General features: G+C 38.4%; 2 protein-coding genes across 9 annotated transcripts in view; both read left to right on the top strand.

The window, feature by feature from the left end:
* Positions 1 to 5,067: 5,067 nt before the first annotated feature.
* Positions 5,068 to 8,296, top strand: prmt6 (protein arginine methyltransferase 6). The gene has a single exon (XM_057322388.1). The coding sequence runs from the start codon at positions 5,210 to 5,212 to the stop codon at positions 6,401 to 6,403; it is 1,194 nt and encodes a 397-aa protein (XP_057178371.1). The 5' UTR covers positions 5,068 to 5,209; the 3' UTR covers positions 6,404 to 8,296.
* Positions 8,297 to 10,396: 2,100 nt separating this feature from the next.
* Positions 10,397 to 14,882, top strand: part of ntng1a (netrin g1a) — a 102,272-nt gene continuing 97,786 nt past the window's right edge. For 2 of the 8 annotated variants that reach the window (XM_057322383.1, XM_057322381.1), the window contains exon 1: positions 12,115 to 12,955. The gene's annotated coding sequence lies outside the window, so the exon portion shown is untranslated. Of the gene's footprint in view, positions 10,590 to 12,110; positions 12,956 to 14,882 lie in introns of those variants that run through there. The other 6 variants (XM_057322380.1, XM_057322387.1, XM_057322379.1 and 3 more) reach the window with 6 other exon arrangements.

Raw genomic sequence — 14,882 nt, 5'->3', positions numbered from 1 at the left:
GTGAAACCTTCTGGGTTTTAAGTGGTATCAGTCTTCTTGTTGCTGATTTAATATATGCACTTTATATTAAGTAATGTAATCAAGTACCAATGTGTTGCAACTGATTCTTGGAGAGAGTGAGCAGGTCTTTGGAAAAGCATATTAAGGGGTTTTAGTGTGAGTGAGATCCTGCTGTGGTTGTGGCTGGTTGGGGTTATGTGTGTGTGTTTTGTGGTTGCGGACATTGATATCTATATTCAGCATTAAAAACATGCTGGAGCATCATAAAGCTAACAGTTTCTTTAAAATGGCGTTACAACACATTTTGGCACAGTTTAAAATCTTTTTTCTAGAATCCAGGTTTTGGATGGGGAAGGATGGCACAACTGCATCTGTTGAGTGAGTACAGCAAGCATGCTTTCTCTTTACACATGTGAGGAGAGATGTTACTGAAATTCGTCAAGGTACAGCATTAAAATGTTCCTTTTTTTGGCACAAGAATGTATTATGTGATCCATGTGAGTGAAATATTGTTAATCCTTGTATGGTGGTCATGGTTTTGTAACACTCTCAGAAAGAAGGTAGAAAAGCTGTGACTGGTATCCCTTTAAAAGGTAATCATATGTATTGTTTGGTACAGATATACATGTGGTACTGTACCTTTCAGTCAATATGTTCACGGGTCTAGTGGACCCTCAGCCATAAAAAGTCATTAAATAACTTTAGAGATATTTACATTATTCCAGTTACAAGCAACATATCTTTAATATTTGTAATTTACTTCTGTTAAATCATATTTATGAAAAAGAAAACAAAATATATGGTAACATACTGGAAAATATATTTCCATGTAGTGAAACCATGTGCTTATATTTTTCAATATATTAAAATATCCAAATGTATTTAACATATTGCAGTATACTAACAATGTATTATTCTATATATTTTCAAATATATAATAAAATATATATAGGAAAATATTACTACTGTCAAATGATTAATCGTGATTAATCGCATCCAGAATAAAAGTTTGTGTTAACATAATGTATGTACTGTGCAGAGTAATTTTGTTTTATAAACATACACATGTATGTATTTAAGAAAAATGTAAATATCAAAATGTATTCATTATTGGAAAATATAAATAAATACATACAAATATTTTCTAAACATGTATGTGTATGTTTTTGTGTTATAAATACAAGAGTAATATTCACAGTAGTAAACAATTATTATCTAAACACAAACTAATAATCATTATCACCCTAGAAAATATATTTTCTTTGCACGAGTATAGGTGCGATTTGGTTTTACCTTAACCAATAAGAAAAATCTACGATTGGGTGAAAAATCGTCTACATTTTTTTCTTATATTTAAATGTCTGAGGCTGAAAAACAATTTAATCGCATCATTTTCTTTCCCATACATTTAAAATGAGTCCCACAAACCTGAACACCACACAAGTGTTAACTTTTATCATCAAACACCTCACATCTGTTCTTTTATTCCGTTTTTAGTTTCAAAGCCAAATAATCTCTTTTCATTGCTTCATTCTTTAAATTCATGTGTCGGTTTGAAATGGATTGCAGCCGTAATCAATGTTCAGTAAAACACAGATTTCGATAAACTGCTGTTGTCTAATATGTGCCTCTACGAGAGTAAAATATCAAGGCACTTCCACATTGATCGTGCGGGAATCGATCCACAGCCAGAGCATCACATATTAATTTCTCAGAAGGGTTTTATTTTTGAATGGGCCGGCGTGACAGTGGGCAGATTGGCAGGCAGCGCTGCCCGCGGGCCTGATGCTGATGGAAAGCTGCAGAAGATGGTCAGGCAGGTGACAGGTTCGTTGTCCTGTCAGCACTAAGGATTTCCCCATAGGCATGCGTAGCCCGACAGCAGCTGCCAAGAGGAACGAAACACACACACATGCATTTTAAAACATTTTCGTATGAGAGTTCACATTTCATGAAACTTTTCAAATTTTGTGGTTCCCAAATTTGACCATTTACCTCTGGACGCAACTTAAGAGTGTTTACATCTAGTGCATTGCTCATTTAATCCGTTTACCTAGATATTACCTCATGTAAAGTGCACCACTATTACAACCTCTTGTAATTTTTTAGTTATGTTTTAGTTATTAATACTTGATAGGAATAGGATATTGCAAAAGACTAACATTTTGTATTAAGGAGTGAGATATAAATAACAATGAATCAATGAGACCAGGAACCTATGCTAGAAAGATGATAGGGTGAATTGCATATTGATTATTGGTTAACAAAGATGAGACCGATAGAGTTTATTCAGCTTATAAATGACTGACTGCCGGACAGTTTGCTTCCTCTGATGTTAATTTTCTCGCTCCTGCAGATACGAATCAGATTCGTACCGCCTGGGTGGCAATGCTACAACTGAATCAACCTACCAATACGTCGCACTGATTGCGACTCTCCCATCTAGCTTCATCCTTTCAACAGACTTATCGCATGTCCTCACCCTTAACTGATCCAACCAAACAAGAATCAGCAGCCAGATTGGAAACAACACAAGCCGCCCTGGAAAAATCAGCTCGAGCTGCGTTATCAAATGTTTTCAGGACAGCCTTCATTGTACGAAACGATTTGGTTTCCCGCTGTCGCGCCCATGGTTGAAAAACCAGGGTCTTCCCATCGCGGGGTCCACCGTCTCTCCGCTCTGAAATTATCTCAGGCTTTCCAGATGTGTTTCAGGACCAGTGAGCAAAATCTCTTTCTGCGTTGCCGGTCTATCCTCTTCCATTCAGCTCAGGGGCTGTGCTTTAGATGGGCAAACAGTGATGTGCGCTTTTAATTAAAGAGAGATCAGGTGCCAATGTCTGAGCAAACACCTGTTTTTTTATTTTCCAGTCATTTCAAAATGTGTAAAATCATTTCCAGGATAAAGTGTGTTATCGTGGCAAGGGTTTGAAGCTGCTACCTGGGGAGATATGAAAACAGAGAACCAGTTGGAACCAGAGAGAAAAAGGAAGAAAGAGTTTCGCAGAACACAGCGTTTTAGAAAATATGATGTGAAAGTGTCTTTTAAATCAGGGGTTCTCAACGTTTTTGACTCCAAGGCCCCCCAGTGTATTCAACAATATTCAAAGGCCCCCTCCCACTCACAAAACCTGGAAAAACATTTATTAACTATAAAAATGGCCAAATAATAATTTATTATTATCCATATTTTTTTAGTTTTTAATATATTGCAATGCTAATTTTGTCTAATTTTAAAATATTGCTCATCTTGAGGCCCCCTTGGAAGTCAGAGAACCACTGTTTTAAATTATGTATGTTTATACTGTGTACACTGAATGCAGCATAGTGCACATACATTTTGCCCTCAGTTTTGTGCTGTTTGGATCTAGTTTGTTCCCAGTTTCTATTATACTTGTGTGTACACAATGTAAAAGTAACACTTCTTGTGGCCTTGCCTGTAGTTTGTTTGTGGTAGGCATTCTATTATAAATAATAGACTCTATAAGTATAGGCTAAAAAAATCATGAGCGTTACGTAGTTGAATTTCTTTAACCCTGCGCTACATCACAGGTTATGTTGTTCCATGCATCCGCTCCTAGAAATTATTCTGGTATAGTCAGGTTGCACAAATGCCGGGGAAGATTATATCTGTGAGGTTAATATCATGGTTGGACAAATAAGTACATAAGCACGCAGCCTTTTTACCCTCTTGCACCCTGTAATGAATCCACTCCACGTTTGTCATCGTCGTTTGACATTTTAACTGTTTCCCTCAGATGCTGAAACTTAACACGTCAGGATCTGTGCAGCTGTACAACGTTCATGAATATTTAATGAGGTGAGCACTGAGGCAGTTTATGATTGGCTGTCTGTTGACATTCTAGCACCGCATCATTTCACACTGTATACCTTTGGCACCACAATTCATTACGTTTACTCATTTGGCCGATGCTTATCCAAAGTAGCTTACAGCGCATTCCCTGCAACTGACCCCATGACCTTGGCATTGCAACGGTAGCTGCATGCTGAACTAATTTACAGGAAAGCAAGGGTAAAAGCAGTTCTAACTTCTTTCAAAAGTTAAAACATTGCGTAACTTTGAACTTGCCTTAATGTCTTAAGGAGAGAGTAAACCAGTCTTCTGAGCAACTCCTAAACGACATTATTGTCCACAGTAAAATATGATAAGATTTCCTTTGTTTTAGTATTTTGAACACGCTTCTCCCATTACAAATACAAATGCACATAATGATTTTCTTGTCCTGCTACTTCACACGATCTGTCCCTGTATACATGTATACGTCATGTCACTGTCAAATGTTTTAATTTTCTGTTACAGGAAATATAAAATGCTCAATATGTGTAATGGCCATTTTCCCCCTGATTTCCCCCTTTTTGCTCCAAAAAATTCAATTTGGGGGCAATGCCAAAAGGGACCTGATCTCATAATCTAACCATGCATGAACATTTAGCACCATAGATAAAGCAGAAGAAATCATAAAACACATGGATTTAGGAAGAATAGCCCACTGTCCGTGAATAGCCTTTAGCGTGTGGGGAGAGCGACAGTCGAGGGTGAGGCCGTGCTATTTTATTAAGGTTAAAAGCAGATCACGCTATCCATCATGCTGGAATATGCTGGTTTGGCTCAGACGGTGCCCTGGTGTTATGTCAATATGGCTACAACTGGGCACAGTTTGTCCCACAGCTGTCCTCGAATTTATGCCAGAGAGGCTGACAGCAATGCTAGACACTTGTCGTTAAAAAAGAGAGAATTTATCTAGCTTAATCCACTTATTTGTGTGGGCGAGTGTTTGCAGCATTTAAGTTAAATAAACCACGGCATGAATTTTATTACTGGCACATTTTAGCTGCATATAAACCTAGATTAGACTGTGATAGATTATTCTTGGTATCCTTATAAGAATTGTTATACCAAATTATTATCAGACTAATGTAGAAAATGTTACTTGTGCAGACACAGATATGATGACATTTAATCAAAAACTCCTTTCTATTTAAAATGACAAAGCCTACATAATAAAAAAAAAACTAGCAATCTAGCAGGTTACAGCTTCTAATTTGGTCACGTCATTAAAATAAAAAATCTCTTTCGTTTGACTGCCTACTTTTTAATAACGTTACTTATTAATTACCACGTTAAGATATAGAAATAAACATTATAAAAATAAACCCATTGCGTCCCACAAAGAAGAAATGACCTTTTATGGGAAGTGTAGTTCGTTGTAAAACCAACTCTCATTCTCCCCATAGCGCGAACACGTTTAGGCACTACACCTCCCACAATGCATTTCTTCGATTGCGGAAGTTTGGGCTAAAATTAAAAAGACGCATGGTAAACTTTGTCGGAAAAATGTCACAGCACGGCATTAAGAAAAGAAAATTAGACAGGAGCACGGAGGACCACATGTACTTTGACAGCTACTCAGATGTTACTATCCACGAGGAAATGATCGCCGACGCCGTGCGTACCAACGCGTACAGAACTGGCATTTTTCAAAACAGTAAGTCAATAGAGGGGAAAGTGGTGCTGGATGTGGGTGCCGGTACCGGCGTCCTTAGTTTATTCTGTGCCCAAGCTGGTGCCAGGAAGGTTTACGCGGTTGAGGCGAGTTCGATCGCCGATCAGGCTGTGAGAATCGTAAAACTGAATCAGATGGAGGACAGGGTCGAAGTGATTAAAGGGACGCTCGAGACGATCGATTTACCCGAACAGGTTGACGTGATAGTCAGCGAGTGGATGGGGTACGCGCTCCTTCATGAGTCCATGCTCAATTCTGTGATCTTTGCCCGGGACAAGTGGCTGAAGCCCGGTGGCCTCATATTACCTCACAAAGCGGATCTCTTCATCGCCCCCATTAACGATCTGGTGGTGGAGGGCCGATTGAACTTTTGGAGCACTGTTGAAGGACAATACGGTGTGGACATGTCCTGCATGACCGACTTTGCCAGGAAGTGCATCATGAACAACGACATCACCGTTAGTCCGGTGACGGTGGAGGACGTGCTCTCCCATCCGTGCAAGTGTGCCGAGTTGGATTTGCACACGGTCACGCTCGAGCAGCTCAAAGATGTGCGGGGCGTGTACAGATGCGAGTGCTTCGGGTCGTCCTCCATCCACGCGTTGTGCGTGTGGTTCACGGTCACTTTCCCCTCAGATGACAAGGACCTAGTGCTCTCCACATCTCCGTTTAAACCGGAGACCCATTGGAAACAAGCTGTACTGTACTTGGATGATCCGGTGGATGTGATGCAGGATACTCAAGTTGAAGGGGAGATCAGTTTGTACCCCTCTGAGAAAAATTCTAGGCACATATGCATCCGTGTGGACTATGCCATAGGCGACCAAAAAAAGCAGTCCAAAGCTTTTTCTATTCCCGATCAATATTTAGAGGTATAACAGATTTGCCTCTTACTAGTTACAGTATAGTCACCAAGTTGCACAGAATGACACTTTCGCCATGAATTTGGGAACTGTAAACCTTCAATGTCTGCAAGAGTTCAGGTTTACAAGCATACAGTGTTGAAAAATAAACCGCTTGTAAATGTTTGGAACTGCTTATTAAAATAGCAGAAACACGACATTGCGTTTTTGTCTTGTAGCCTCACTCAAAGATGAAAGCATTTGTCTCAGGGTTGAGGATGGGCGTGAGGAACAGATTTGAGCATTGCCACATCATTCACAGTTTCAAGATTTAAAAAGTTAAAAACATTAATGATAGATCCAACTATGGCTATGCCAGTGATGTTAGATCAACAGAGTATATTCTGATGAATTATGCCAGAGAAGATTAGTGTAATAGGATTCAAGTCTGTAGGCTGTGTAGGATATGGAGTAAAAATCTGTTTACATTATACCCTTAGGAACATTAACAATCCTTTTATTATAGTAAAATCCAATAATCGTGTTTTTAGTGGAAGCGTGTTTTACTATAAATATCATAAACTACGAATACTGTAGTAACTGTGGTCAATTTGTGTTAACCTAAAGTGATTTTGGAATATTGAAATAACAGTTCCATAACCATGTTCATTTAGTAGGATAAAGAATTACTTTATATGACTTCTGTTGCCTTTATATGAAGAATACTGTATATATCAAATCGTGTAGAAACTAGATATGTACTGAAATGTTTCTTGACTATGCAATATAATGATGTTCTTTGAGGGTTCAGTCTATGTTGTGAATCAGATTTTTATAGTAAAATTACATCTATTTACATTTCATAATTCCAGCTGTTCATAGATAATTCCTCAATTGCCAAGTCTTGTTGTATTAACAATGTTTCGGATTATTAATGAACGCATTTTGAACATATACTGTAAATCACTAATCCTCAAGTTCACATTGTTGCTATGCTAAGTAGATTCTTTAAATTTATGCAAATTTATGATTTGTCATTAGCATGCTTTCATAGTCACGCTTGTTTGATGTTTTCCATTTAATACCAATAATCCAAATATCTAACCGTAATTAAGAATTAGATGTATTTATTTAAGTCCTGCTATTAATAGCTGTGTAGATTGCAAGCAAATTAAATCAAAGCGGTGTCTCTGTCTCCTAGACAGCCTCGATGAGGGTCATCCGCATAGGCATATCATTTTATCCAATACATCCCTTGGTATGCTAATGATGTTACTGTAAATAAACCAAGAGAAATCATTTGCCGCCTGCCACTTACAGTAACCAATATTTGTTGACATCTCTTGAGAAGACAAATTGCAAGCATGTTATTGACAAATCCTAATTTGGAGGACCACATCCCAAGGCACTGGGCGGATCTCCATGGCCAAGCAGCGATTTGTCATCATTGTCATTAGCAGGCCAGTTTGCTTTCATTATTACCATAGTAAAAATCAGCCCTCATGCCGGCAAGTGCCAGAAGGTCTCACATGGTCGTACATGTCCTCATACGTGATTTAAAACACAGAATTTTAATGAACAGCAGCTGAAAATCAGAAATCCAAATGGTTGGTTTTAATTATGAGTTTTATTATAATGTTTACTGTGGGTTTGGAGGTTTTTGTGGGCTTTGTTGTGTTTGATTAGATCTGAGTTTGAGGAACATCATCTGCTGCTGTGAACATTACCTTATCATGCAAGTTTACTCATCTTAAATGTAAAGATGTATGAGTGTGGTGCTCAATAAAGACTGGAAATGTCCATGCCTTGCCTTAAAAAGGCATGTGATTTTTATCACAAATTTAAAGTTGGGAATTTGCTGTCATGTGACTTTTTAGCAGTTTCTATTTCAATTCACAGTCAGCAGTGGTTCATGATTAAAGTGATAGTTCACCCAAAAATGAAAATTCTGTCATCATTTACTCACCCTCTTGTCATTTCAAACCTGTATGACTTTCTTGCTTCTGCAGAACACAAAATAAGATATTTTGAAGAATGTTGGTAACCGAAGAGCGCCGGCACCCATTCACTTCTGTTGTATGGACACAAAATCAATGCAAGTGAATGGGTGCTGGTTAACGACAATCCTTAAAATATCATCTTTTGTGTTGTGTGGAAGAAAGTCATGCAGGTTTGAAATGACGAGGGTGAGTAAATGATGACAGAATTATCATTTTTGGGTGAACTATTACTTCAAATCACCTTTTGGGGAAAAGTTCAAGATGATTAGAATTTATGGATTTAAATAAACGGCATAGTATAATTTTGAGAATCGTGTATAACTGAACCTCTAAAAGTAATTTCTGATCCAAATTCTGTAAATGTGCACTGATGCAAAATCTGAACGTTGCACTAAATTTGTCATGACTATTGTTTGGGAATTTCTTGGGAAAATCTTATAGAAGATGTCCCCTAGTGTACGTTTTTTTTGTGTGTTTTAATTGGTGGTCTTGGACCATTGATGTTTTGTTTTTGCTCAGTTTGGTTTTCCGTTTGGGGAAGTCTGTTTCAAAGAGTCTAAAAAGTCATTAGATATTTACATTCAGGAGAAATGTGCTTCCTTTTGTTTAAAATGTGACTTTTCCTTACTGTTTAATGCCTTAACGTGCAACTTGCACTAAAGCCTTATTATATTATTGGAATAACATTGAATGTCCATAAAAGGGTTAAACCAACTGTAGAATTGCCTCACTGAACAGTGATTTCTCTTCATATTTCTTGCCATGTGACAGATATGCGCTGGACGCAACAGATGAAACTCAATACTCTCCTCAGATCTGAGAGACAGTGATGAGCCACATGAGAGGCAGTCATCAATTCTCAGATAACTGATAGCTCTAACAGTACAGAAGGAAATGCAGGCTGATGCTACTGGCTGCTGGAGTCACGTGAGTCGCCCGTCTGTGTCAACTAGAGCGCCAGCGAGGTATTGAACACTGATAGATTTTAAGATGCATAGCTGTGCAGAATATGAAATAGTAAGCACAGATACAGCGGATATGCTTGCTCTCTAAAGAAAGAAAATCAATTGATTTTTATGTATGTTGGAGGCACACAACACCTGGTGATATGCAATATCAATTTACTTGTAAAAGACAGCATTATTTGGAACATTGTTTATTCAGTATATTTCTGTACAGCTGAAAGATACAAGTTAGTTGACTAAGAGTCGAATTCATTTTTTTCACTCTGGGAGCTATTTGGAATTTACTCCAATTAAAGGGATATCACTGAGTTGAATAGTTTCTTTTATTCTCCATCACTAATTTAGAGCAGCAGGTGCAAATCAAATCCAAACCTTGACACAAACAATGCCAGTAGTACAAGTCATTTCTACAACTTTCTTGAATAGTCAGTCAAAGGGATCTTATGTTATGTTCAGAAGTGCAATTAAATGAATAATGAATCAAATATAGTACAGTCACTATTGTATGAACAATTGTTCTCAAGGATTTATACATAAATTCAGACAGAATACATTCTACATGGTATTCAGAATAACTTCTGATAAATGAATTCTTGTCTGCAAGGTTTTGGTTTCTTTTCAAGTGTTCTTTAGTGACAGACTTGTACATGGGTAATTTTCACTTAAAGGCCCATTTAATAAAATAGAATATTAATATTACTGAAATTAACTGATACATTTGTAGAAGCATGGTGCATTTGTTATTGATTTCATTATGAAAAATTCTAGCTTTTAGTTTCACACATAACAATTGGATATCCAAATGTTGCGCAATTAGCAATATATTTTTAATGTTTTTTATATACATTGTTGATAGTATTACAATTATTGTAATGAATTCCCTGACATGCTAGCCTAAATTACCCAGACTCTTTAATTAACTCGCACCCACGACTTTCCGCCACATGTTGATAATCCCACCTTAACCAAAACATCTCGCCACATCCAACCGAAAGAAAATAAGGCTTCAGCAAAACGAAGCTGGCAAAGTTGCCCGCCGTCGCATTTGTTTGCTGAGTTGTTTGACTCGCTGAAGTGCCATTTGTGTCTTCGATCAGACCACCATTCTCCCGGAGCCGAGGACAGGAGTGGTCGCCTCTGAGTTCAGCTCCGCACCTGCGCGTCTCCAAGATGTCCCGATTCAAACCCGTCAAATATCGGTGCGCTACGTGAGATCTCGTCGCACTGTTCGGATTGAAACTTTGGAGTAAAGAAAAGGTGAGATCAGTAAGGATTTTTTATCTCAATGCATGCGTGTGTAATGGGTGCGCCTCTCCAAACTTTTGATGTGCGTTGGGTATTTTGTGGGATCGCCGGCGCAATGTGAATTAATTATGACTTGCTGGCTTTGAAAGACATCGTTTTTGAAGAAAAACAACGCGATTATAATATAGTATGAGTCATGTGGTATACGGACCTGCTGTTTTTCAGAATCGATGATTATATTGTCCTTTGCCTGCAGTGCGTAAATTCTACAATGCCCTTTTTGCGCACTTGTGACTCTCGCTGTATATTTACGAAAACCTGCCTGTTTCAGTGGACCTGGCCGGTGTGAAACTCTTTTGTGAGATTGTAATTTATTTTTATAATATGTTTTAACACGTTTCCCATGTGCTGAAAGGAGAAGCACAACTACCTTGTATATGTCAGGACATTGGAAAATAATGTGATGTCATTGGTAACTCTATAAAAGGCTTTCTGACAGAAGTTACATAAATGATCAAGCTTTGAATTCCTCTCTTTAATAGACAAGTAGTTATCACTAGCTATTTTACATAGCTAGCATTCAGTGCTCACTAATGTTTCTAATGTGTTGCAACATTTCACCCAAAACTGATAAGTCATTCATTTTATAAATGTTGTCTTTGGATTGCTATTAGCTAATCATGTGTGTAGATTGCCAAGAACATGTATATTTGCTGTTCTTTGTGAAAAAAAAAGAAAAACAACTTTTTACACCAGTTCTTAGATTGGCACATCAGCCTGAACGGGATAACGTACCATGTCACTGTATAGAGCATCCAGGCAGTGGAGATAAAGTCTTATTATTTCATTTTATCTTAGAATATGCACTTTAATACTTTTCCTGCTTTGATTTATTCTAAAGACTACCCCAGCTTCATTCATAGCCAAAATCCATCGCCTTTATAACATTTTCTCTTCAGTTCTAGAAATGGAGCCATTGGTTGTATTTATGCCAGAATATTTATTTCTGAACTGTGATAAAGCAAATATATTTTTTATGGCATTTATTTTCTTAGTAAGGTCCCTCTCTGTCTCTCTTTTCTGTATTCCCTGCACAGGGCTGTTCACATGTTCACACTTCTGCACACTTATTAATGTGTTCTTAGACCTTAATGGCATTGTTTCGGAAAGTTAGTATACAGTAATTCATAAATAAATTAAATTGACTTTAAGAATAGTAATGCAAAGCAATTATGTGATATTACATCTTTTATTCGTTTACAGGAAATAGCAGCTGTGTGAGTGATCATGATTTTATCCCAAATAATGTAATGGGTGTATACTTTTCTTGTGCCCAGACACCATAAACAGATAAATAGGACGTTTTTGCTTAATATCTATGTATTTTAATAAAAATGCATGCTACCTTTAGGACCCTGCGGATGGCATACCCTATTTAGTATGTTGTTAGGAGACTTATATTTGTCAAACTACAAGAAAAAGGAGGCTGTATTTTCTGTCCCGTTTAACCCTTTGCTGAAGTCCCATCTGAGTTTAAAACTGCCGTGAGAAAGAAAGAGAGGGAGAGGATGAGTAGAAAACAGTGAGGGTTGAGTGGATGTGTAAAAGCAGAGTGTGCGTGGAGTGTCCAAGTGCGCAATCTTCCCCAGCCATCATTTCCCGCCTAACGCTCGCGGTATAAGCGCGTGACGGAATGCGCACGAGGGGGAATCGTGGACGCTCATCTGATTCTGGGCTAATTGGTGTCGTTCGTGTCCCGCTCGACTGACTCGATCGAAACGACGAGGAAAGAGTGAAAATATCACAAAATAACTGTTTTTCTTATCTCCGCCATCAAGCGAGGAGGCTCTTGGTTATTTTGGATATAGGGCGGTTGAAAACAGCCGCTATAGGAGTGACGGACACTCAGCTATTCAAAGTTTATTGAGGACGGTTTTTGCTTCTGAGGTGATCGTCGTATCACTCGCAAAAGAAAAGACGATGGAGAAAGATATTGTGGGATTTGTGAGTTTGTACTATTTGGGACACCGAGAAATGGAATTCGCACTCCTTTTGTCAGTGCTGAAAAGGCTCTTTTGATAATCATCTGTCGTTTTTCCATTCAAAGTTTGCCTCAGAGATTCTCGCTTCGTTATACGTCTCGCGCTTGAGGGATGTGGCACGCGATTTGAGGAAAGATTGACAGACGCCTTTCCAGTCGCTGTGTTTAGTCAGCCCGTTTAGTTCGGGTGGAGGTGGGGGGTTTCGTTTTTTTCCCGAACTCATCACGTTAAGATTAACACAGGCGTCTTTAAGAGGATGCTGAATGGTCATTCATGAACTTGTTGAACACGCAGCCCTCCGCGGGACCGCTCACATCGAAAGCGAATCTCAACAACGTGAGTATTCCGTTTGTGTTCTACGTTTCAGCCGGTTTGTGTGAATATTTGAGCTGCTGTGCGACCGCAAATGAGTTAATAATTTACTTGTGGGGTCTAGTGCTGTGGTTTCGGTGCATGTTGAACTTTCTGAGTCTTGATTTAAATTGGTTAACAACAGTGTGTGAATTATTGTCTACTCTTGGATATTTGAATCGATAACCTACATAGGTTATATTTGTTAGCCTATATAAAACTAGAAAATGTATGCGGGAAAAGGGTTTCAGCACCTTGGACAGTGAAAAGCGGTCAAGCGGTGTAGCGCTTGTCTATTACAGAATGTGAATGCAAGCGCCCCCTTGTGGCGGTATTACGTTTTATTGTTTTATGTGCGAGTTGCGTTCACGCACGGTCAACTCTTACCTGATATGCCCTAATTTGTTTTAATCGGTCACAGTAAACCACTTTGCGAAATAGAAAGAAGCTTAGAATAGTTCAGTCAAGTCATAGAGTGAATGAACACACAAAGTAGCAATATAGTACCAACACCAGCTGAATTGTTAATCTAAACTTGTCGTCAATTCATTGTCATTCTTATGTTTCAACGACACATTTTGATGCATTTGATTAAAAATCAGATTGAAATGTATTATTAATTTTAAGTAAATTAAATGTATTTTGTAGAAATGTATTACATGCTACCTTGTGATCAAAATGAATTGCTTTAAAACCTCAATTGAAAAGCTAAATTAAATTACCAACGGTTTAATTATTTATTACTATCATTTTATGGAGTTTCTTGTTTCTAGACTTGCTCTCTAAGGGTCCAAGGGCAAACCGTATAAAATCTTCAAATTAAGTTTTTCTTCAAAACTGATTGAATCTATACAAATTAAACATTGACTTACGTTATCTGTCTAATAACAATGGCGTAAGAGTAGATGTTGCATATGAGTAGTTTATGTTAAATGTGCATTTAGTCAGTGAACTGATCTTATTGTGAACGAGGAAATTAAGTTTCAGTTATCATCAGAATTTGTGTCATATTGACAGCAGATCTAGGAGTAGCGATAATGTAAGTACACGGAAAAAAAACAAGCACTTGAACTGCTTGAATGACTATAGTTCAATGCAAAATGATTCTCAAGATCTCAAGATAATGATTTCAAGCTTCGTTCTCCAGTGTGATATTTTGAGCAGCCTGACATATCGCAAAGAAAACTGTGTGCTACAGCAGCCTTTTAGGAAAAGTATATTTAATAATGCATAGCATGTTCCGATGTCACAGCAAAGTGTGTGTCTGGCAGTGGAGGGTGTTGTCTTGAGTGTTTGGGAATTAGGGAGAAGGGTCTGTGACAACAACAGTCTTCTTATAGGGGCTTTTGTGTGTGGAGACCCCTGAAGCCAAGCTGCACGACACAAATGCCATTGCTGGAGCCGAGAGTCGCCCTGTCAAGCAGCCTGTGCCTTCACACATGAACAGAAAGTGACAGAACATTTTGACGAGACAGGAAGGAAGTGAAAGAAGGAGCGAGGAACAGAGAATAAAGAGAAGGAGAGAGAGAAGTCAAGCTTGGTTTAGCGGCTGCGCTCAGGGAGATTCTTTTCTTCTGAGGCCAGGGACCTGTCTGCTGACAACCATCAGATTGCATTATGGGATAGGAGGTCTACCAGGTTCAGTGGCACTCATGGAGTGCAGACAAACCCGCGCTTTGATTTTGCAGTCTGCTGACAGGCTGAATCACATGAATCACACCGTGATGATGCTTTTTATTCACGATTGCCACACATTAAGGTAAAAAAAAGATCGCACACCAAAGTGGATATAGTTCTGCAGTGGATAAGTCTGGATTAGAGCAGAGATCATCAGACTCTGTGGGTGTATGTTGGGCTGTCATGTTTAGGGAAAACATGTTCACTCCCTGCTGCACTGAATGTTTATTTATGA

Source organism: Triplophysa rosa, linkage group LG23 (assembly GCF_024868665.1).
Source record: "Triplophysa rosa linkage group LG23, Trosa_1v2, whole genome shotgun sequence".
In the NCBI taxonomy this organism is placed as follows: Eukaryota; Metazoa; Chordata; class Actinopteri; order Cypriniformes; family Nemacheilidae; genus Triplophysa; species Triplophysa rosa.
Note: the sequence above shows the minus strand (reverse complement) of the source record. Positions and strands in the feature narration are given on the sequence as shown.